Here is a 23,783-nt window from a genome sequence, read left to right on the forward strand (position 1 = left end):
GAGATGTACAACGAAATAAAATTTCATAAAGAATATATTAATACTAGAAAGTACGAAATAAGGAAAAAGCAATGTCAGTGATAATAAATTCATATTTGATAGCAACAAATTTACTTATTCCAATTTCGAAAAATTCTGCAATTCCAATTCGGCTGACATTTCTCTTTTTTAAACATAGAATTTACAATAAAACTCTCAATAAACTGAAAATTACCTTGGATTTCTGGGAATGGAACTATTCACAACTACCATCTTGGCATGCCAATTCTGTTTTGGGCCAGTTCGCAATTGGTCTATATTTCACCGTCAAGACAAGCTTATACTATATATATTCTGTTTACTTATCTCTGGCTGTGTTAAATTTTAAAAGAAAAAGCTTTTATAGTTAAACACATCTTCTAGATGTGTGGTGATTTTTGTACTGGTGTAGCCCGCATATGGTCATAGGGCAAACTTTGTTTGGCAATGTGGACCGGGCTCCGCCCTAACAAAACAAAACAAAACACATCTTCTAGAATTACTAAAATATCCTAAAGTAATAATTTCATTAATGGCATACTTAAAATTCAAATCAATGACCAAAAGCATTCGTAATGAAGATGAAATATGAAATAATGAAATAAAGCGTTAAAATTAAATTAAGCAAAATATAATGCAACATAGTAAGAAGGAAATTATTTTGAAATTTCAAATTAAACTAGCCTAATTAAACTAATTAAAGAGCAAGATAATATTTAAGGGGTATTTTATTTATATAATTAAAAGAAATTGAATTTTGTTTTTGATTTGACTCGACTGGTTGCAAGTACATTAAAATAAATCGCAATAATCGTACTTTAAAATAATTTGCTCTACCGCCAAATTTATGGCAAAATACACTGGTGTGCAAAAACTAAGGACGAAGTCGAAAAATTAGCATATCAGCTGAACGAAGAGGCAGAGTGGACAGAAAGACGAATCAGGAGATTAATAAGGTGATGTACGGTAGCACATGCGCAGATATGCAGGTAGACGTGATGAGGGAGTGTCTGAGTAGTATAAAGCATGTTGTCGGTGTAAGATCAGTATTTCTGGCAAAGAGATTGCACGCCGTATAGCAGTTAAAATCACACCGAGTTGCTGCCTCAGCGAGAAATGGCGAATAATCAATCTGTTAGGCGACATCTGGATTATTTTACCCGAGGTCGAATCATTGGGAAGTTGGAGGAAGGCCGCAGTGTGACAAGTGTGGCTGCAGAGTTCGGAATTGCTCACAGCATCGTTTCACGACTTTGGAGACAATTTCAAACTAGAGGAACAGCTATCCGGGGGTTTAGTAGTGGTCGTCCACGAGGAACCACACCCGCAGATGACCGGTATATTGCCTTACAGGCCAGAAGAAACAGGCGGCAGACAGCGGGAGAAATCGCTAGACACACGACACAGGTGACTGGACGACCGATATCGCGTTTTACCGTGGCCAGAAGACTGCACGGTGGTGGTCTGTTTGCACGACGCCCTGTACGGTGTGTACCTCTAACGCCTGCCGATCGGAGAAGGCGTTTTCTGTGGTGCCGGGAACACCGGAATTGGAGAGACAATGAATGGGGACGAGTACTCTTTACCGATGAGAGCAGATTCAGTCTGAGTAGCGATTCTCATCGCATACTCATCTGGAGAGAGCGGGGAAGCCGCAATCATCCCTCGAACATCATTGAAAAGAACAGGTATGGAGGTAGCGGTGTTCTCGTTTGGGGAGGCATCATGCTTGGTAGTCGTACAGACCTTCACATCTTCGACGCAGGTTCAGTCAACGGGACCCGTTATTGTAACGAGATTCTTCTTTCATATGTGCGCCTTTTTAGAGGCGCTATGGGTCCGCAGTTCCTTTTCATGGACGACAATGCACCATGTCATCGCACAGTAGCTGCCGAACAGCTCTTAGAGAGTGAGGATTGAACGTATGGATTGGCCGGCACGATATCCGGATCTCAATCCCATCGAGCATGTATGGGATTTTCTAGGCAGACGCTTGGCAGCTCTTACCTTAATACCAGTAACGATTCCGGAGCTTCGATTGGCGCTGCAAGACGAATGGGCAGCAATGCCTCAACAACTCATTGACACCTTCATTCTCAGCATGGGCAGACGCTGTGAAACCTGCCTAGCAGTCAGGGGAGATCATATCCCCTATTAAAGACCGGATGTTTCTTGCTAGACACCCATCACAGGGATTTTTCGGCCTTCAGTCGCATTGCGCCCCATGCTACTTTTTAAATAAAGCTTCTTTTTATCACTCTGATTTCTCTTTTAGTAAGTGTTGCTTACATTACTCATGTCCTTACGCATTGGGGATCTTACGGTATTAAATGTGTTGATTTGGAAAGCTTTTGTACAAAGTTATATTGAAAAAACCGTCTCGTCCTTACTTTTTGCACACCAGTGTATATTCTAAACTTCTATCATTTGAAGAACCCGTTGGTTTGTTAACATTCACATTTCAGGTAGTATTATAACATTTTGGATAATATAATACGAAATGTTTTTGTACTCAGTTTTATACAAATATATTGTTACATATGAATAAAAGTTGACTCATTAGAATATCTATTTATATATTTATTGATTTTAAGAGATGATTGTGCCAACAAGATTCCAAAGTAATTCCATTTTAGATTAAGATTTCATTAAAACATGAATGTCTAGTTTGCATGAGTGAATATCTGAACCGGCTGATTAAAATTTCACCACATTTTAACAAATCGTGTGATCTCTGTATCTGCATAATTTTAGGGACGATAGTATAATATAATAGTTCAGAAGTTGAGCCCATAATTATGAAATTCGATAATTTTGTTCATTTGACATTGACACAATTTTTGCGCTGCGTGAACTTTCTGTATATCGCAAATTTGTAATCAAGACATTATATATATTACAAGCAATCTTAGTAATGTTTGCCATTTCCACGTGTCGGCGAAATGCTCTGCGGCGGATCAGTTGCCTACTTGCCGGCGAAAAGACGACGAAGGAACGGCGACTGGGGAGTCCAGATCCGAATTTATAGGCATGTCTAATATGCAAATGGAGAGTTTGGGTCGTTCTTAGCTTAAAATTTTTAACCAGTTCAATGAAGAATTACTTTATTTATGAAACTAATTAATTAAAAAAATTGAAATTTTTCAGGTTTTATATTCCGTCTAAAGGGATGTATTTTATCGTACACACACTTGCACGTTACGAGAGCATTTGGGGCTAAAGCACCTTTGAGCTAAAAATATTTAAAAACTGCATGTCTTTAGAATTTTCGATAGACAGTCTCACGCGTTGGAGATAAAAAAGGCTTTATTCCATACAGTATTGCCACTCCTCACTTTGAGAAATCGTTAGTTTTTAATAAAATATATTTTAAACTTTTACAAAATATGAAATAGATAATAAAACAAGTTCGAAATTCGGAATTCGGCTTCCAAGTGCCCATATTCGGATAGAGGCCTACATTATTCGAAATTTGATGGCTTTGGGGTACTGTTGCTTTTTGGCAATGCGAGGCACATACATACATTCAGCCATATTCTTCATTAATTAATTTCTTTAAATGAAATATAGGGTGATAAAGTTTGATGGCAGCAATTTGAAAAGTGATTTTGAGATTAATAGCCCTTCTAAGCAATCGCGCCTTTGGCTAATAGAGTGAAAGGAGGATGATTTTATTTCAGCTAAAAACCTGCTCATTTATGTTTTTAAACCTTTTACTAAATGGGAATAATATACCCATTTGCATTTATTAACTGCGTTAAGTTAAACAAAATTCCTCTGACTTCAGTTTAAAAGCATAATCTTATAGCATTCATATATTTATGTCGCTAAAGATAAAATAAATATTATGGAAAAATTTTTATAGTCAGCTTATTACATTTTATTTATTATTTTTTGCAAACGTTAATCATCCAGTATTGATTATAGTTAAAAATAAAATGATTTTCAGATTATGTTTTATAATACACAGAATAAATTGTGACATATATTGAAAGAAAATTAGTTCTTTATTCCTATAATATGAACTAGTATTTGCAATTGAACTAGTATTCAAATATATTTCAACATTTTAGCCCAATAGGGCGTTAGCCCAGATGGGTTGTTAGTCTCCAAACGGCATTTTGCGTCGAATCACTTTAAACGTATGAATCACTTTTCATATTGTTGCGAACAAATATTATCGCCCTGGATTATAATAAAATAATGAAGAATAATTAAAGAAATCTAATAATGAAGAATGTACATGAATGTATGTATGTTTCTTGCACTGTGAAAAATCAAAGGTACCTGGATCTGTCAAATTTTGATTAACGTAATTCTCCACCCGAATATGGGCACCTGGAAATCCAAATCCTGAATTTAGAATTTGTTTTATTATCTATTTCAGAAAGTCCTCCACGAAGGCATCCCTCCATTTAGGCAGATAGCCCTCGAGGCTTTGCCATAATCACATACGCACACACATTATCTATTTCATATATTGTAAAACTTTGAAGAGTTCTTCTTGGTTAAGAAACTCAACAATTTCAAAGCGATCATTTTCATCACACTGCACGGAAAAAAATATTTTTATCTCTAGTGCACTAGGCTATCTATTGGAAATTCTAAAGATATGCAGTTTTTAAATATTTTTAGCCTAATGCGGCATTACCCCAAATGCTCTCGTACCATGTATGTGTCTGTAAATGAAAAAAAAAAATAAATAAAAATATAAATAAATAAATAAATAAATAAATAAACGCATGTTTGAACGTAATATAAAATCTGAAAAACCTTTAGATTTTTTTAGTAAATTTAGTTACTCACTTTTTTTATAATATATGTTTCAGAATAAAAGCTTGTAAATAGAAATTGTGTACCATTATGTTTCGAATGATCTTTCACCTCCACTAGTGTGTTTGATGCAACAAATCATTGCTGTTATTTTAAGCACTTAAATTTGTAGCAATTTCATGGATATGAAGTTTTTTACTTGCAAATGTATTAATTCATACAATTTTAATGAGAACTGTTCTTTCTTTAACATTAGTTCTTATCTCATTTAGGAATAATACGAATTTAAAGACAATTAAAATTTTTATATAATAAAACAACTTTGTAAATACATTAATGTGCTCTGCAACTCATTAAATGATAGTTTATATAGTGTTTTTGTACCTGATTAGATAACTGAGTAAACACAGTTACCAAAGTTTCATAGTTATTATGTTAAATTAGGTTTTCATAGTTACCAATTAGTTCTTTTTTAATTTTTTAAGTTAAAAAATTACCATTTTCATAGCTACCAATTTTAAGCATTCAAACTAAGGTTTACTTTCATGCTTTTTATCAATTGTTTGTACATTATTCCTAATTAGCAATTTTTTAGCTGCAGAAATTACTTTGAAAAACATTTCAGGATGCAAAAAAGTAGTTCCTGTAGCTACGCTGTGTTTCATTTCAGAATAATAAAATTGCAATACTTATTTAATTACTTAAGTTTGATTGCTAACGAAATATATTAAAACTATAACTGAGGTGAAAACGAAACAAGCTATTTTTATGTACAACTGATGAATATAAATATAAATATAATTTGTGTAAAAAATTTGCCGTTGCAGGTAAATTATTGTACCGTTGCATACAGCTATAGAAACGCAGTAAATTTCAATACAAAATAAGTTACATTAATGAAAAATTCGAATTTATGCAATGGACTACATTTTTGTAGAACAACGGACGAATTAAGTTTTAAAGATTTTGAATGTTTTGGAACTGTTATTTAAATCAATATAATTTGAATAATTCGAACAGACAGCAGTTCTAGCAATATATATAAATCATTGCAAATGACGATATTAACTACAACTTATTGTTATAATTATTTCAAACTACAAAACATTTGATTTTAGAAGAAATTTAAGCAGCTTTTCGCAACATAAACTCAGTTCCTTCTAAACATTTATAGTAGTTAATAGAAGAAATTTCATTAGACATACGTTGCGATTATAATTATTTACAACTAGCCGTCTAGCCCTCGAGTGAATGAAATAAACCAAATGAACCATTAATGAAATAAACCAAACGAAACAAAACGAAAACCTCATGTATGACCAAATAGGACAATTTTAATTAAGAGGACTATTAAAAAAATTCTCAAACAATGGTGACACAAATTTGGTTTACTCATAGAAAGGTACAATTAGTTTAAATCTGAAAAGTGTTATAAGAAAATCATGGTTTTACATTCAAACCAAAAATTATATATAAAACCCAAAATTCAAGTGTGGTCTTTCTTCGGAGATGTTTCCCGTGATGAACTAAAATATCTTTTTAAATCATCTTGTATTATTGTAGAGCTGTTAACTTAATTTTGAAAACTTTTGGAAAAAGAATTGTTTCCGCTTCTCTCTCCCCCATTCTTTTTGAAGCAGAATAGATGTATCCTCCCCGCATTTCTGGGATTACTACTTTATAAGGTGCGTTGGAAGTTATCAATGCTTTAACACTCATCATCTTTTCGATATGAAAATGTGACTAAATGTTTCTCCAGGAAGGTCAAGAAATTATTTCTTCTTTCTTTAATTGCGGAAGGAGTACTAAAGAATTTAAGGTATAATGACCTTTGTTTTCCTCCGGCAAATTTTTGGCATTGATTCAACATACAAGTAATGCATCTGAAAGTAACAAGTATAGGTAAGGCATCTGAAAAATAATGTACAACAGATAAAGCATTTCTGTTGGACAAAAAACTAAATTAAATTAACTTTTATATTATGTTGTTTCTCTCTTGTTCTAAATAATTTATATTGCGTAATAAAGTACGTTTCTATACTTTTCAAAGTAATAAATATGAACGTTTTGCCAACAAACCATTCTAGTTTAGAGAAAATGCAATATGAAGTTTTCATTTTAGGTATTAGATTATTTTAGTAGTATGTTTAAAATATAATATTTCTGACGTTAGAAACAAACACAGCCAGCTTTCGCATTTTATCACATCGCGTCATGCTTTTCTACAACTTATTTTCTGTTTTAATTACTTGCGTTCTTTTTACAATTATTGTAAAACCGCTGCCAGCTCCTGCTTCACTACAGTTCTGATAGCCTTAGTCAGTCAATATTACGATTTTAATTTATATTTCGTGTATTATTATGTGTCGTAAATAACGATTAGGTTACTATTAGTCCAAAGGGGCTTTGTCCCTGAGGGCTATTGTTTTCGTTTTGCGATTTTGCGTCGAATCACTCTGAATGTCCCTTTCATTTTTCAAGCAGTTGCCATATCGTCCTGTATTATATTTGAAAAAATTAAATAATGAAGAATCTACATAAATATATGTATGGTTCTCGCAATTGTGTTAAAACAACGGTATCTAGAGCCACCAAATATTATACTGCGAATATGGGCATCTGGAAGTCCAACTTGGAAATTTGAAATTTGTTTTATTATGGATTTCATATTTTGTAAAACTTTAACGAATTTTTGATTAACAAATTCAAGAATTTCAAAATGAGCAATGGCAACATTGCACAGGTAATATATTTTTATCTCCAGCGCATGTGACTTGGTATCGGAATTTCTAAAGTTAACTTCAATTTAAAATTATTTCGCGATGTTGCTCTTGAACTGAATTTTATGGTTTATGTGCGAAGAACATGATGTTTAATAAATAAAGATAACGCACAAAATGTTAAAAAAACGCCCTTTTGGACGTAATTTAAAATCTGAAACCTTTCAGATTTTCATTTATTATTTTTATTATTTTTTGAAATTCTGATTATGATATTCTCTGAGAGAATGTTTTTATTGTTAAATTTACTGTTTACCTTTTAAATGAGCTATAAAATCCACTGGTGAAAAAATGAAATCTCAACACCAAGACAATATCAGTATAGAGTGATGAAAGATAGGTAAAGTATTTGTGCAGATGACATATTTATTTGATTAGTGTTTCAGGGTCGCAGATTAAAGACATTTCAAATGCGAATGTCGGCACAATAATAACCGCTGAAGTCTCTACTATGTTGAATGTAAATATGCAAAAGAGCATGCATTATGTCGTTCAGCGCCTTGCGTCATTTTGTGAGATGGAGTTCTAACTCTGTTGCAACTGGTCAATGAAATTAGAAGCAGCACATGTTGGCTGTGTATGACGCTGGATTTGCTTGTCGCATACGTGCTCGATGGGAAAAAAGGAAAGTGATTTCGCAAGCCAAGGCAACATGTCCACTCTTTGCATATAGCACGTTGGGTGATACCTGTGGTATAAGGAAGAAAGTTATCCTGTTGGGGAAACTGCCCAGTGCAAACACAAATCTGACGTACAGCATTGCTGTCAAGGTATGTGTGATGATAACGACGAGAGCTTCTGCTGTAATATGGAGTTATCCCATTAGACCTAGCTCCTGGTGTAATTCCAATGTGTCTAAGCCGCAGACAGCTTGGTTTCAAACGCTCACCTGGCGTCTTTCTAAACAAATTACGGTCATCACTAGCACCAACGCAAAATTATTATATTAGAATTAATTCTCATATTAGAATAGAACAGATTATCCACTCCGAACATCAATGACCTCTAGCTTGACACTTCTGAAATCGTAAATGGCGGTGGTATGTATGGTGGTATTCCCACTGCTGAGCGTCTGTTCCGCAGCTGTCTCTCAAGTAGATTAAGTCATAGTCATCACGCATTGACTCTCAAGTAGCTGTGTCTCAACTGGTCATTGCAAGTAATCGATTAGTTAGTGTTTGCTTTGTCGCTCTGGTGCTAACAAAAGCGTGAACGTCTGCTGCACATGTAATGCGAAGCCATACAGATACGTGGGGAACTCAACGGTCTTCCTCGTGACTGGCGGCACTTGTGCGGCCGTACCTCTATCTACTTTTGGTCACTGATATCAATACAAGTGCACAGTGGATACATTCCGAGTCTATCTGCATTATCGAGAAAAGAAACTCTACCTCCTCACAGCCGTTTTATACGGCCCCGTTCAAACCTAGTAAGCTGCTGATACAGCTTTCATCGTCTCTTTAACGCATTCTTGACTCAAGTCTCGCTTCCAAATCCCAGTCCTGAAGATAAATAAAGCACACGAAATTTATATCGATTACTTAAAGTAAACGTGATTTATATATGGCGCACATATTTGTTGATTTGAATAGATGTTATCTTTCACATGTGCAAACATGCCTTCCAAATTTCGTTTATGTACCACAAGTTCTTCTTTCAACTTTTTTTTAGTCCAAAGGGATTTGAATCCCGAAGGACTATTAGTTTCGTTTTGGCATTTTGCGTCAGACTCATAAATGTCGATTCACTTTTCAAACTGTTGCCACAAAATGTTAGAGTCCTGCATTATATTTGAAGAAATTAAATAATGAAAAATCTGCATAAATGTATGTATATTTCTCGTATTGTGATAAAACAACGGTACATAGAGTCATCGAATTTTGAATAACGTAATCCTCCAACGAATATGAGCATGTGCAAGACCAAATTTGAAATTTGAAATTTGTTTTATGATCGATTTCCTATCTTTTAAAACTTTGACGAATTTTTGATTAACAAACTCAAGGATTTCAAAGCGAGCAATGGCAACGTTGTGCGGAAAAAACATTTTTATCTCCAGCGCGTGAGTCTCTGTATCGGAAATTCTAAAGATATGCTCGTTTTAAAACTATTTTGCGATATTGCTGTTGCACTGGATCTTATGGTTTAAGTGCGAGGAACATGATATTTAATAAAGAAAGGTAACACACAAAATGTTAAAAAACGCCCCTTTGGACGTAATTTAAAATCTGAAAAATTTCAGATTTTTTTTATTTTCAACTTTTTTTTTTTTTTTTTTTTTCATTTGAGATTTCGTTATCCATTAGTGTACATTGGATTGAATTACTTAGATTAGAGTACACAAAAGCTATTTGCTTAGGGAAGGATGTTATTGTCCACGTTTTGACCCAGTTTTGACGAGTTTCGAATGCTTACTGGCTTTACCGCTCGGTCGCTGGAGGATCTGACATTATGAAATGCAGTAAAATTTAGCTTCCACCTAAAATAATTTTTGATAGATCACAGTGCATTGAAATAAGAAGGTTAATATGAAAAACCACAGAAAATAAATTATATCTTATATTAAATCTGAAAGTTTATTTATTGTTGAAAACGTCTGATGCATTAATATGTTAGAGATTTTATTAATATGCTATTACAATGGATTAAATAATTTTTTATGAAAACATATTTTAACAAATACAAATTTATTACAGTAAAATATAAAATGCTATTAAATTTTTGAAAGCTTTTCTGTATCGTTCTTACGACACTGGTACATATTATAAATCTATAAAATATTCGGAAAATATATTCTGTGATAAAAAACTCCCGTGTTTAGAAAACGTATAAATAAATAGCATGTTCCTGTAGCAAATATTATGCTACCTTTCTGATTTCGAATAAAAAGTATGCATATAAAGAATATAAAAACGAATTCGAACTGATATTTTATGAAAGGGTCTTATGGTAAAATTGTGAATAATTTGATGAGGTTTAACAGTAAACTTGTTAATTAAACACACTGATAACATTTTATACGCATAAATAAGTTAGATAAGACATTGAACAACGCATATGAAATCGAACATATTTTGTTTTTAGTGGCAGATAAAATTTAATATCGGTTTCGAGTATATTACTTTAAAACGCAGAATTTGACAGATTATGTATTCCGATTTAGCAAAGAAATTTGAATGCGCATGCAAAATACCTGTGTAGTTATAACATATATCAAATTGGATGAATAGTAAAAGATATTTTCCAACAAAGAAAATAATTGATCCATCTGTTAAAAAATTCCCATTGTCATTTCCATTTCCATTGTCCATTCAATTGTATAACACTGTTCAATAATAAAAGACTGAAAACCCCCTCATCTTACGTTAGCCGGTTTAGTAGCGCTTTTATCTTTTACAATCGCAGACAACGTCTTTCTCGGTATACCCTATTGCAAAGCTATACTCTGAATGTGCATGCCATCTTCAGACTTCCCAACAATTTCTTTCACCTCCATGGTGACCTTAGACCTTTCTCCGTCATTTAACTCTTCACATTATCTTTGTTAAAATTTATTATCAACGAATTTATAAAATTTTTACAAACATTACAACACAAAATCATGTGAAAAACTCTGAGTTATCACGTGGATTGCTTACTGAATAATAGCAACAGGCGTACTGACTTTCATGGGCAGTCTCGAGGCATAATCTCAAAAAAATAAACAAATGTAATGCGTCCAATAGTAACTTTTCGATATTGAGTCGTAATCCAAATAAATGTCGCAAACCAAATAAAGATTTTCAGCCCAAGCTGGACGTAAATCAAGTTTTCAAAAAATGCTGTATGCGTTTTACATGTACAAACCAGGAGTTCTCAACCGGTGGTACGCAAGAGAAATTGTGGTAAACAAAGAAGCAAAGTATTTTTAACTACTGTAAAGGCCCTTATTTTCGCGAGCCGTAATTTTCGCGACAATGAATATATCGGTGATTTCATGAGCTGAAAATTTCGCGAATTTTATATGAACAGAACCGAAAATTGAAAAATTTCAAAAGTACCTAAGTAAACTTGAGATAGTTGAAAAATTCTAAAAGTGCACCTTTTGCTAAAGCATTTTAATAAACTTCCTTTTGTCCGAAACGTTTGTCTCCTCCGTTCCCGTCTAAATGGCGAGTTCAAGCGTTTGCTCAAGAATGAATTTATTGAGCGGTATTCTAATGAGATTCAATTTCTAGAGGAAAAAGTATCTGTGGACTTGCGAATATCACGATTAAAACCGATTTACGCTTCTTGGTTTGTGCGCTTATTTAACGGTATTGAAGCCAAACATGAGATAATTTTGAACGGCTTCAAAGAAGCTGGTATAAATAGTATTCTAAGTACATGAGCTGCCTTCTATTAATTTTATTGTTTTATATACGAGAAATGCAGTTGTATATTATTCAAAACTAGTTATAAGAAAGAAAGTTGTTAAGAAAAAGCTTGTAACTGTGCTATTAATCATTAAATTTTGGGTAAGTTAAAAATTTCTGATTTTTTATTAATATTTGAGGTCGGAAAAAAAAAAAGTATTTTGCGAGGCTTAAATTTTCGCGATTACGACGAGCTCGCGAAAATAAGGAACTTTACAGTATTAAATTCAAAAAATGAGTTTCCCAACAGCTTGATTGAGTTTTTTTCTTTAACACTTGTAAATTTATGCGATCTGAGCTTTGTTCAAGAGTGGTGGTAATAGTACTTTATAGTGGTGGTTCTAAAAGTTTTCAATTTTAGTTTAGATGGTAGAAGTTAGTCGAAAGGTTGATAACCGCTGGTGTAAACATTAATATTAATATAAATATTATAATTATAAATGTGTATTTGTATGTGTGTAAGAAACGAAATATATAACTTATAATTTAAAATATCAATAGCTTCTTAATGCTTAATTTTAATTTGTGTATTACCCCTCTCTATTAAAAAAATATTTCTAAACTGCGTTATTTCGAGATTTATTATATCATATGATGTATAAATAACGCTGGTGTCGTAAATGAAACTAAAACAGATAATAGTATTTTATTAATTATCAAAGCATTATTAATTATGTGCGTTGATTATGAAGATAATCTTTACACTTATGCCACATAAACTTAACAACAAAATCACAAACTCTTCAAAGCCTGAGTGTCTTTTATTAAGCCCTATAGAATATTAAGTGTTGCCTTACACTTTTTAATTCGTTATATTATTTATTTATATTTGCTATATTATTTGTTTAAAGGTAAGACATAGCGATAACATCTGGCTATAGATTTGAAAACTGATCTGACACTATGAAATGGACACAAAATTGAGTATTGAGGCTTATGCATTTAAATGCTTCATAATTCTTCTTTATAATGAGATTTTTCTTGTTACATTTAGCATAATTATAAAAATACATTTAATGCTTATAAATGTAATAAGTTGCTGTCAATCACATATATATTTTAAATACTAAATTTGTGGATTATCTTAAAATATATTCCTGCACGAAAATATGTTCAGAGCTTCGAGTAAAGTATTATTTCTTATTTATTAGTTTAAGTGAAAATGTAACAAATTTCTCCCATTGATATAAACGTCTTAAAAATTAAATTTTGAATATTTGGGATTATATATCAATATCATATTTAATTAAAAACGGTTACTGGCTTCAAGTAAAATACAACTTCATATTGTTCCATCAAAAACTCTTACGGACTTTATGTAAAGTACCACAACTCGTTGTCCAGTTTAACCTAAAAGCTAACTCTTTATATGAATGCAGAAAGAACTTAAATACGGAAAATCGAAATTTTGAGAAGTTTCATACAATAGTTTTCGTTGATATCATATCGTTCCGCACATACACCCAAACAGACATTCTAAAACTTTTTGGGGGACCACAAGTCATGCTTGGACTACAAGTCATGTTTGGGGACCACAAGTCAAAATTTCTAATGTATTTTCTCCCTTCTTTCCGCAAGCCTTATGCTTTTATTGACATAAGTTTAACATTTCGTTTTGTTTGCTTTGGTTCGCACTAACTTGTTGGATTAAGGTTGTTAGCACGTTTTTTAAACTAAGAAGGTAGTTATTATTGAGAGACTGAGGATATCGACAAAATATCCTGGAGGTATTTATCTTTAGCTAAATACAAACTTGCTAAAACTATTTTGGATACAATATGCGAGTATTTCTTTAAAATTTAATCCCTGAAATACTGTTTGATATCTCTTAGAAATTGGTAGTTATATGTAGGTAAGTTCTAATTTATAGATATTTCTTTTCACTTATATATTGTTTTGCTTTATTTAAATTATGTATTTGCAATCTTAATACCTACTTTTAAGATTAAATTTTGTATGAAATGATTGATGTGCCTAAACATGAAAATTCATGAAACTACATATTTAATCTTGGGTTTAATCAATAAATATACTGAATTTCATAATATAAAATGAAAAAAATCGTAACAGGTTTTTGTATACATCTTATCTTTTGCTTTACTTCTGAAAATAGTATGAAAATGTAGAAAATTAAATAATATACCATGAAATATACATTTTCAGTGAATATTTTAAAAATTATTACTGTCTTAAAATAAAATAAACTACTGACTTAAAAACAAGGAGATAGAATTTTTATAAGCTACATAAAATGAAACACAATTAATTCCGTTCTAAAAACATAGAACATAGTAATTTAATTCTGAGAAGCATAACACAAAAGACTGCCTTAGAACTAGATATCTAGGCATTCTAAATCTGAGTTTTTATATAGAAAAGGAATTGAAATAAATGTCCAACTCAATTCTTTTGAGTCCCATATATTTTTATTTACTATGTTATTTTTTATACCTTTCAGGTGGAAGATTCAGCATATTCCCGACAGGCGAACTGCACATTAGAGGGGCAAGCATCGAAGATGGTTTCAAAACTTACCGATGTGTTACTAGGAATCGGTTGACTGGAGAAGTAGCCCCCAGCACTGCGGCTGGAAAGCTTTTTGTTACAGGTAAACACCAGTCCCAGTTCTCTATTTTTAGAATGGAATTGCAATATTTCTATAGAATTGGAAAATACAATGCGAGAGATTATTTTCGTAGAATGGAATGCTATGAAAAATAATATTTTAATAATGAGAAAAAAGTACGTCAAAGTAATGGGTCTCTAAAGTTTCCGCAAATTCAAGTTACAGTTCAAATTCTAATTTATGTTAATTTTTTAGCTATCGACTAGAAAAGAAATTAGATTTCGTTGAAACTAAAAACAATGAACGTTGAAATTATTTGCATAAGCTTTCTTTATATTGTATTTATTACGTCATTATGCTTTTTCATCATAAAACTACAATACAAATAGTTTGATTGAGTATTTGTATTGATTCTAGCTCAAGAAATTTATAATGTTGCTTTTGGTGAAGCATGAAAAAAAATTAATAAAACTGCCTGTGCAAATTAATAACGATCTTCAACTTCCTAATTACAGTAAAATGCAACAAATGGGTAACAAAAAATTGTTAAAACATTCTTTAAAAGTGAAGAAATCGAAAATGATCTATATGGAGAAAAATATAAGAGTGAAAAGGTGCAGGAACCCTTCAAAAATAAATAAATAAGTTTAAAAAAATACCTGTAGAGAACTTTCTTCCTTTCTTCTAGAAATTATAGGTAAAGATTCATGAACTTGAATTCCCTTGAGAACAAGAAATTTTACTTAAGGAAGTTTGGTATCTCAAATTTTTCTGACTAATATAAAATTTAGAAGAATTTCAATACGCTTATAAATTACGTATCATGAATTATTTAATATATAATATTTTGTGGTTTACCTTGCAATAATTAAAAATAAATCTGACATAATATAAAAAAACTAATAATTAACTTTCATTTCGACCCCAGACTTCAGCCATATCTTAAAACTGTGCTAGCTTTTTTTAACCATCTGAATTTTAACATTTCAATTATAATGTTCCAGTTTGCAACCCCTTACATTTTTTAATTGAGAGAAAAATTTCAATCGCATGATTTTCCTCCTAGTTCTAATGCATATACACTATTTTTCTCTTCTTTTTTTAAAGTGTTTTTTTTCTCTTTAATTTTCGTTTAAATCTCTTTCTCTTCTTCTTCAGTCTTTGAAATAATTTTCCATCAGACCTACTAGAAAATGTACACATTCAAAATATTCACTTCGATTAATTAAAAAAAAGAATAAGTTAATTATATCAAATTCGTAATTCGAAAAAATAATTGCCTCACCGACTTCCAACCGTCTGTAATGAGGAAAAATAATACTAATTCAGTTTGAAAAGCATTCATCTCCAATTGTTCTATATTTTTTCTTTAATTCCATACCAATTCGTATTTCACAGTTAAAACAAGTAATTTGATATACTATGTAAAATAAATCTTATACAGTAGACCGCCAAAATGAAATTTATTTTAGTACACTAATTTTTAAGATTTCTAAAAAAGCTTTACATTACGCACTATTAATTCTATTAATTTTTATTTTATTTTTTATATAAATAGGTTCTGATTTATTAGCCCAAATGATTAGTTCTGATTTATTAAACAAGAAGGGCTATTAGCCGCAAAACGGAATTTTGAGTTAAACCACAACAAATGTCTGAATCACTTTTCAAATTGTTGCCACAAGATATTATTGACTTGTATTATATTTAAAGAAATTAAATAATAAAGAATCTGCATGAACATATGAATGTTTCTCGCATTATGAAAAAAACAACGGTACCAAGACTCATCAAATTTTGAATAACATAGCCCTCCACTCGAATATGAGCACCTGGAAGCCCGAATTTGGAATCTGGAATTTTGTTTTATTGCCTGTTTCATGTTTGTAAAATTTTAAGAAATTTTTGATTAAAAAACTCAACCATTTGAAAGCGACCCAAGGCAACATTATAGGAAGTAAAACATTTTTATCTGCAGTGCGTGAGACTATCTATCAGAAATTCTGTTTTTACGTATGCTGTTTTTACATAATTTTATCCCAAAGCGGCATTTGCCCAAATGCTCTCAAAACGTGTATGTGTCTTTAAATGAAAAAGACGCCTGTTTGGGCGAAATATAAAATCTGAAATCTGTCAGATTTTTAATCTTATTTGTTTTATGATTCAGTTCATTAAGTAAATTTTGGTATAAGCATTTCATATTACATATATGTATATATATTCATATTTCATATATTATTATAATAGCAACATAAATTATAGCGAATGACAAAGTAAGACAGTCTTTGATCTCTACGTATGCTAATTATACCTTTTGTTCTGAAAAAATATTGTCTGTGCCATCACGAAGAAAATCCATCCTAAAATATGCGCAGAAGGACTTCCTGGGATGTTGTTTAATGGGTTCAACTACTAAAGAGTTTTTGCCATTAATGTGAAAGTTTTGACCTAGTAACAACTGCTTGGTTTAGAAGAATTAACGATGCACGAAGACATGTATCAGCGCACAGAGGTGATAATAAAAAATGAGGAGACATTAACTTGTATCAATGAATTTTAAATTTGTGTAAAAGATTGTCAAAGTAAATCGCGGAGGCAGAGTTCGCGGTGGCACATGACAAAGATAACATCGCTGGTTGGTCCGGTCATTAGAGTCAGGTAACTCCACAAGACCATTGATCAAGGAAACGTAAATATTTTTCAAAATTCATGATGTAACCTCCTCAAAATTGATTCTGCCCCTTTTTCGACATCAAAATTACTAATTTAAGTCCTTCAGTGTTTTTAGCTTTTATCACTGTGTAAGGCAGTTACTCTTTTGTTAATTTAATATTTTGACACTAAATTTTACCTCTTTGCGGAACCCTTTTTTTGGCGATAAAAATAATTCTTTGACGATGTGGGGATAAAGGCTATAAGCTTAAGAACCTGGAAATAGAACCCTCCCTTGTCCTTGTTCTTGGTAAAGTAACGAAGAAGCTTCTGTTTGGGTGAACAAATGACAAAAGAGAATCCACTGAAAAGATCAAATAAAGTGATAAGAATGAGAAAAAGGAAATCAAGCTTTTGGTGCCATTTATTGATGACAACTGGAAACAACTACGAAATAATTTTCTTAAAAGGTGAGAGCAAAGGCAGTTTGGAACTGGACTATAAAACTATAAAACTATAGAACTGGAAGATTTTTATGAACGTTAAACGCTTGTAGAAAATTTAGTTCGCCAACGGAAGTTTTTGTTGAATAATTCTGGCTGGAAAAAAAAAAAAAAAAAAAAAAGGAAAATGTGATTTTCTGACCAACGGTGTTGGTAAACATAGGATTTAAGTGTGTCGTTTCTCCTAACATATGCCTCATGTTCCTTAGCGCGAAATTTTAAGACTTAGTTTGATTAATGTAAATTAAACAAATGGAAATAAAATAACTGTATCAAGAAGTTTATATTCGGAGAGGTCCTTAAGAACTGAAGTGCGAATTATATTGACAGAAGAGAAAACAATCCGAAAATCGAATTCCTGTAAAATACGTGCAATTTTATAACTAATCGATGCAAAGAAAGGAATGACAACAGAAGTATAATAATCTAAAACCAGCGGCTCTTTTTGATATGTTGAGAATTTTTTAATCTCTTGGTCAATAATGTAAAGTGAAAAGCCTCTGTCAATAGTAAATTTTTCAGTAATTTATATTAATAATATATATTTAATTTTTAGACTGTATAACATCATTACATTTTAGTAATTTAAAAAATGTTATTTAAGGCTAAAAAGAGTAGTAGGGTAACATTAGTAGGGTGGGTAACATTAAAAGTAAAACATTAGTAGGGTGTTTGACCGCCGAGAATCATCAAACACATTTTACAATAGCCTATGTTTTCAATGAGGTATCAAACCATGGCAGATGATAAACCTAGTCTTTTCTCCATTAGCGTACTTTCCAAATGTTTCAGTCTGGTTGAAGGAGCTAAGCGTGGACAGATAGCATACCCAAATACTCTCCCCGGTTAAAATTTAACCGCACTGAAAATCGCATTTTCACTGTTATCAAATGCGGCGAAAGGGGGAATATGACGGCCGCCTCAGTACGAAAAATGCCCTCACTCTCTAGACAGACATTGAGGATGTTGGCTCGATGAAACGAGTATTATTGTCATAAGGAGAAACTCAGTACCAATTGCTGCAGCGTAGAATTCTAGAAAAGTGAGTAAACTTCATCTCGACTCTCGCAGTCGCCCCAGAACCGTCACTAAAGATGTGCAGCTGAAACATTACCAATAATTCTTCAGGTTTTTATCAATGAACATGGGGCAAAATGCTTTGTCACGATAGCCGATTTCAAACTTATTTCGTGAGAAAGCACAGATTCTGAAGAATAAGCTTTGAGACAATGATATCTATAAATGGCTGTGTACTTCGGAGTTTATGAACTAACAGACTCTGTTCCAATTGTCGACTATCTCCGTTAGACGCTAAGTTTAGGTTAAACTGTAAGGTTTTCCTTATTTTGCATTACACATTTATTTTAAGTTTGATTCGTATTCTAAACTTCTCAACTTCCTCTCACATTCTCTCGCCACGATGTAAATTTAAAATTAAGTGAAGTGCTTATTTAAACGTGTGAATCTCTGAGATTATTCAGAGAGTGTTTCGCTAGCCAAGCGCACATTTCGTTATTTTTTTGATAACCTTTTGACCATATCGGACTAATCATCATGCCGGTTACGCTTTTGTGAGTATTCATGTTATGCGTAACTTAAATGCTATCTAGCACTATTTATTTTAGGTTTGACTTAAATTATATTCTACATTTTAGTTTTACCGCAAGTTGGACGGTGCTTTGTAATGCATGTAGACTGGGCCTTTCTGTTAACTGTTATGAATTTATTTTTAAAGGGTTGTTTTTCACCTTTCTTCTTGAGTCAGTAGTTTTCTTCACCCCTGAGGGAGAATTCACAACAGGTCATTTTAAGATCTACTCTAGTTTATGTGGAACAAGAGAGAAAGACTGTATAAAACATCTGGCTTAGTTTTGAAGAAAAACGTTTTTTTGACAGGTTGGGAGCAGGGTCAGCTACGCCAGATGTCTCGGTAGCTCATATAAACCCTAGTGTGAACGGCCTTTAAGAAGAATCCATTTACTGCTTAGCGTGGCACCATAATTTAGCCTGAGAATAGTAGCATGATTTAGCAATGGTTGACAAAGAGAAAGGAAACGTTTTACGATAAACAAACGATAACATAAACATTCTCATAAATATTCTTCATTCGTATTCTTCATCAAACATTGCGAATATATCATCTAAATAGCAAATCCAATGACAGCGTACCAAATCCAGAGGATGTTTAGGGATCAATCAGTGCAGATCTTCTTAAACGTATGTATGTTTGTGCATAAAAATGACCTTCCAACATTTATTAGCTTAAAAATTAATAATACATTTTCGAGAAGGCGTTCTTTCCCTTTTAGTTAAGACTCGAAATGGATGGTTTAATATTAAATGTAACTGTATGTTTAACTGTCATCACACCACACTGACAAAGTTGTCCAACTAAAAAGTGTAAAGAAAAGAAGATACAAATCTTCTGTCCAAAAAGAAGAAAGAAGCATTTATCAAAATTGTTGCAGTTTTATTTGAAATCTATGCCAGATTAAGTTTGCTGTTTTTTCTAATTTTAATAATTGTTTATTTGAAACAATTCGATTTCTGTGACATTCATTTAAAAGATAAAGCTAAATAACTTCAGCGTGTTATTTAGCTCTATATTTAAAATAATTATAACTTTTAAGCTACCTTTAATTAAGGAATAACGTTTATTCGTTTATAAAAAAATAGCATTAATATAATATAATCTCTACGGAAAAGAAATTAAGATTTAATATGAACAGAAAAGAATTTTCTAGTAGTAATTCTTCCTCTTTTTTGCCATTTTTAACTTTTAAATTTGAGTAATATGATTTTCGTTTGAAATTTATCTGTGCAGAAGGCATTTATGTGCGAAATTAACTATGACTGTCGCTTTGGTTGGTAATGTTTCCGTATCGGTTAGAGAAAACTCAGTATTACTATTCTTGCCTGCATGTCAAACTGGTATGTTCTGTGTTTGGCTGCATATAAATGTATGCAGTTCTTTTGGGCTTTAGACTTTTTTTTCTCCACTACAGATCTCAAATGGTTAATATTTACATTTACAAAATCCAACTCTCTTGCGCTGAAGTGTCTACATATTGCTTGCTCTCAGTGTCATTTTGAAAAGTTTTATGATTCAATGTAATCATATAACATTAGTTTCTTGAAAGTATTTATATTTATAGGTATTCTGAAAGTATGTATTGCTGATTTTAACGCCGTTTACAATGCTGTTTTTCTGATTGCTTACAACTGTTCGGGTATTACAGTCACTGATTTTATATTTTGATGATAATATTACCCGGATAACCAGTTCTTGAGACCACAGATAATATTTTTCAGCCATTTGTAATGGCATATATTTTATCAACATATGTTCGAGTATGAAATGTGACTTTTATTACCTCCTTTCGAATGCACAGAACGTCTAACATGGTATTAATTTTTATCTGAAAGTATCAAACTTTAAAGAGAAATTTGCATGATTTATTTAAAGAAATTTTATTCCCAAAGAGATAAAAAGCTTTGGGAAACATGAGTACCTACATGTGTCATACATCCCTGAAATTTTCATTCAACTTTTTTTTCCTATTTCAGACGCTCGAAGTAATGTATCTCCAAGAATTACTCACAGCCAACCAAAAATAGAAGCCGAAGTGGGCCATACAGTTGAACTTCCCTGCGCAGCTCAAGGATATCCCTTACCAAGATATACGTAAGTGGTCGGCAATTTTTTTGACATAATATCTTATTTTATCGCTTTCAAACTTTGAATTATTGAACAGATTTGGGGATATTGCGAAATGTGTGCGCAATTTCTAAGGGGGGAAAAAGGAAAAGAAGTGGTTTGGAATAAGATTTCTTTGCAGAAAATTGGGACATGTGGAACATTTATGACTTTGGAATTTCCATTCCATCGGTTCCTTGTTTAAATATCTTGACAGTCTTTCATTTTGCGATAGTAAATGCATCCATACTTTATTTATAGTTTTCGCCATCGTCACATACGAAGAGTTGAGTTTAAGAAACGCAGTTTGCAGCATTAAAAAAGGAAATACGTTTTTCCTTGGAACACATCCAAAAATATTTTATTTCATTAATATTTCAGAGTAAAGATTTCGAAGTATACCAAACGAATTCTCTTCATTGATGCAAAAATATTGTGTTGGGATATGGTACACTGCTGAGAATAACTATTCAGTTAAAAATTTTTTTTTGAGATAATACAGATATGCACATTAAGCTTAATCACTTAAAATTTAGTTGCTGGTATTTAATCTATCAATGTAACTTTAAGATAAATTTCTGTTTAGTAATAAAGTACTAGTTAATTGACGAAAATTAAAATTTAAAATTTCTGTGTTGTTTAATATATGCCAGTCAAAAATTTAGAACAAATTTGCGATCTGTACCAACTTCAGAATCAAGTGCATGTTCTGTGAGTGTTGTAATTAGGGGTATTTATAAATTTTCTGTGTGACTCCTTTAAAAATGGAGTCATGAAACAGATGCAATCATTCTTTTGCTTGTTTTGCCTAAAGTGTCTCTGTCGTTGTTTCTCAAGGTTTCATTTGCAACCTTTATTAACCAGACGGAATGTTTCGCTAAGTAAAAATATAATTTCTATAAATTGTACTTGGTCTGTTTCACTTGAGAAATTTATAAATAGAAATACCTTACAAAACATATTGCATATATTTAGCAAAGCAGTTTCGATCCGAAAATAAAAGTTTAAGTATTGTTATACATGTACGCATTAAAAAATCATTATTGTCTACCCTTATCTTTCATATAAATGATATGCATTATTAGTATTCACAGGAGATGAGTTTTCTTGCAGAGGAAAAATTAGTAATCACAAAAGTATATTAAAAATATGGAAGCTTCCCGATTTAATAACACGCCCAAAGCGGCGTCTTCTTAACGCTTTGTGTGTTACCCTTATTTATCAAATGCTATGTTCTTCGCACTTAAACCATAAAAATAATTTCTAAAACAATATCACAAAAAATCAAAAAGAGCATATATTTAAAATTCCGATACGCAGTGTGGCGCGCTGGAGAAATTTTTTTTTATTTTTTCGGTATAGTATTGCTATTGCTCCCTTTGAAATCGTGGAGTTAGTTAATCAAAAATTCGTTAAGGGTATATAAAATATGCAAAAGCATCGTTAAAGGATAATAAAAAAATACAGATTTGGGCTTCCAGATGCCCATATTCGAGTGAAGGACTACGTTATTCAAAATTTGATGGTTCTATGTATCTCTGCTTTTTCATAGGGCGAGAAATATACGTACATATATGCAGGTTCTTCATTATTTAGTTTCTTTAAATAAAATGCAAGTTTCTAATATTTAGTGGTAACAATTTCAAAAGTGAAGCACCATTTACAGTGAACCAACACAAAATGCTAAAAAGAAATTAATAGCTCTTCGAGGCAAATTATCCCTTTAGGTTAATAATATCCCACGTGAGTTTTACACAACCCACACTGAAGCTTCTGTGTTGTATACTTTTATATGATTGTACTTTAATTAAGTTTTACATACAGCCTAAAATTTTGTTTCATAATTCAGTCTTTTTGTTCATAAGCAGAAGTATGATACATTTTAATGAAGCAGGACTTAATTTTTTTACGTATGTTCATATCCTTGCGCGACGCATTTTACTTATGGCATAAATTGTTTCGGTTAACAGTTCTTTTAACTTTGAACTAGAAATTTCTAACGCATAGTATAACTTTGAGATGGAGATAAGAGTATGAAAGAATATTATAGTTAAAAATCAATGACTTTAAATAAATTGTTACAAATATCCAAAGAGATTGGCATTAGGCTCGTTTTCTTACGGAATAAAGGGAGTTTCTAAAGAAAAGTATGAAATGTTTTAACATTTTCTGTCAACCAATGCAATAGACCAGTTATTTGGTCATTAGAGACCATTAGTATATCTATTCACGTAATGCTATATAACTTTTATTAGGCAAAGTTATTCTTTAAAACTATTAATGTTAATTTTAAAAATGCCGTAATATATGATCATGAATTATGACATATAAACATCGCAATCATATTACAATCTATAATTACAAAACGCATTTTTAATATATAATATGAGTGTTTATGTA

General features: G+C 31.9%; 1 protein-coding gene across 2 annotated transcripts in view; it reads left to right on the forward strand.

The window, feature by feature from the left end:
- Window positions 1-23,783, forward strand: part of LOC118193346 (cell adhesion molecule Dscam1-like) — a 672,928-nt gene that overhangs the window by 281,995 nt on the left and 367,150 nt on the right. For both annotated transcript variants that reach the window (XR_015042955.1, XM_085823337.1), the window contains exons 4-5: window positions 14,424-14,573; window positions 21,254-21,371. Coding sequence is in view for 1 of the 2 variants with exons in the window: in XM_085823337.1 (XP_085679463.1) it covers window positions 14,424-14,573; window positions 21,254-21,371 (268 nt within the window). In the remaining variant the exon portion in view is untranslated. The remainder of the gene's footprint in view (window positions 1-14,423; window positions 14,574-21,253; window positions 21,372-23,783) is intronic.

The sequence above is a fragment of the Stegodyphus dumicola genome, chromosome 9 (genome assembly GCF_044657685.1).
Source record: "Stegodyphus dumicola isolate Sdum_Otavi_A_Nest chromosome 9, ASM4465768v1".
Taxonomy (NCBI): domain Eukaryota; kingdom Metazoa; phylum Arthropoda; class Arachnida; order Araneae; family Eresidae; genus Stegodyphus; species Stegodyphus dumicola.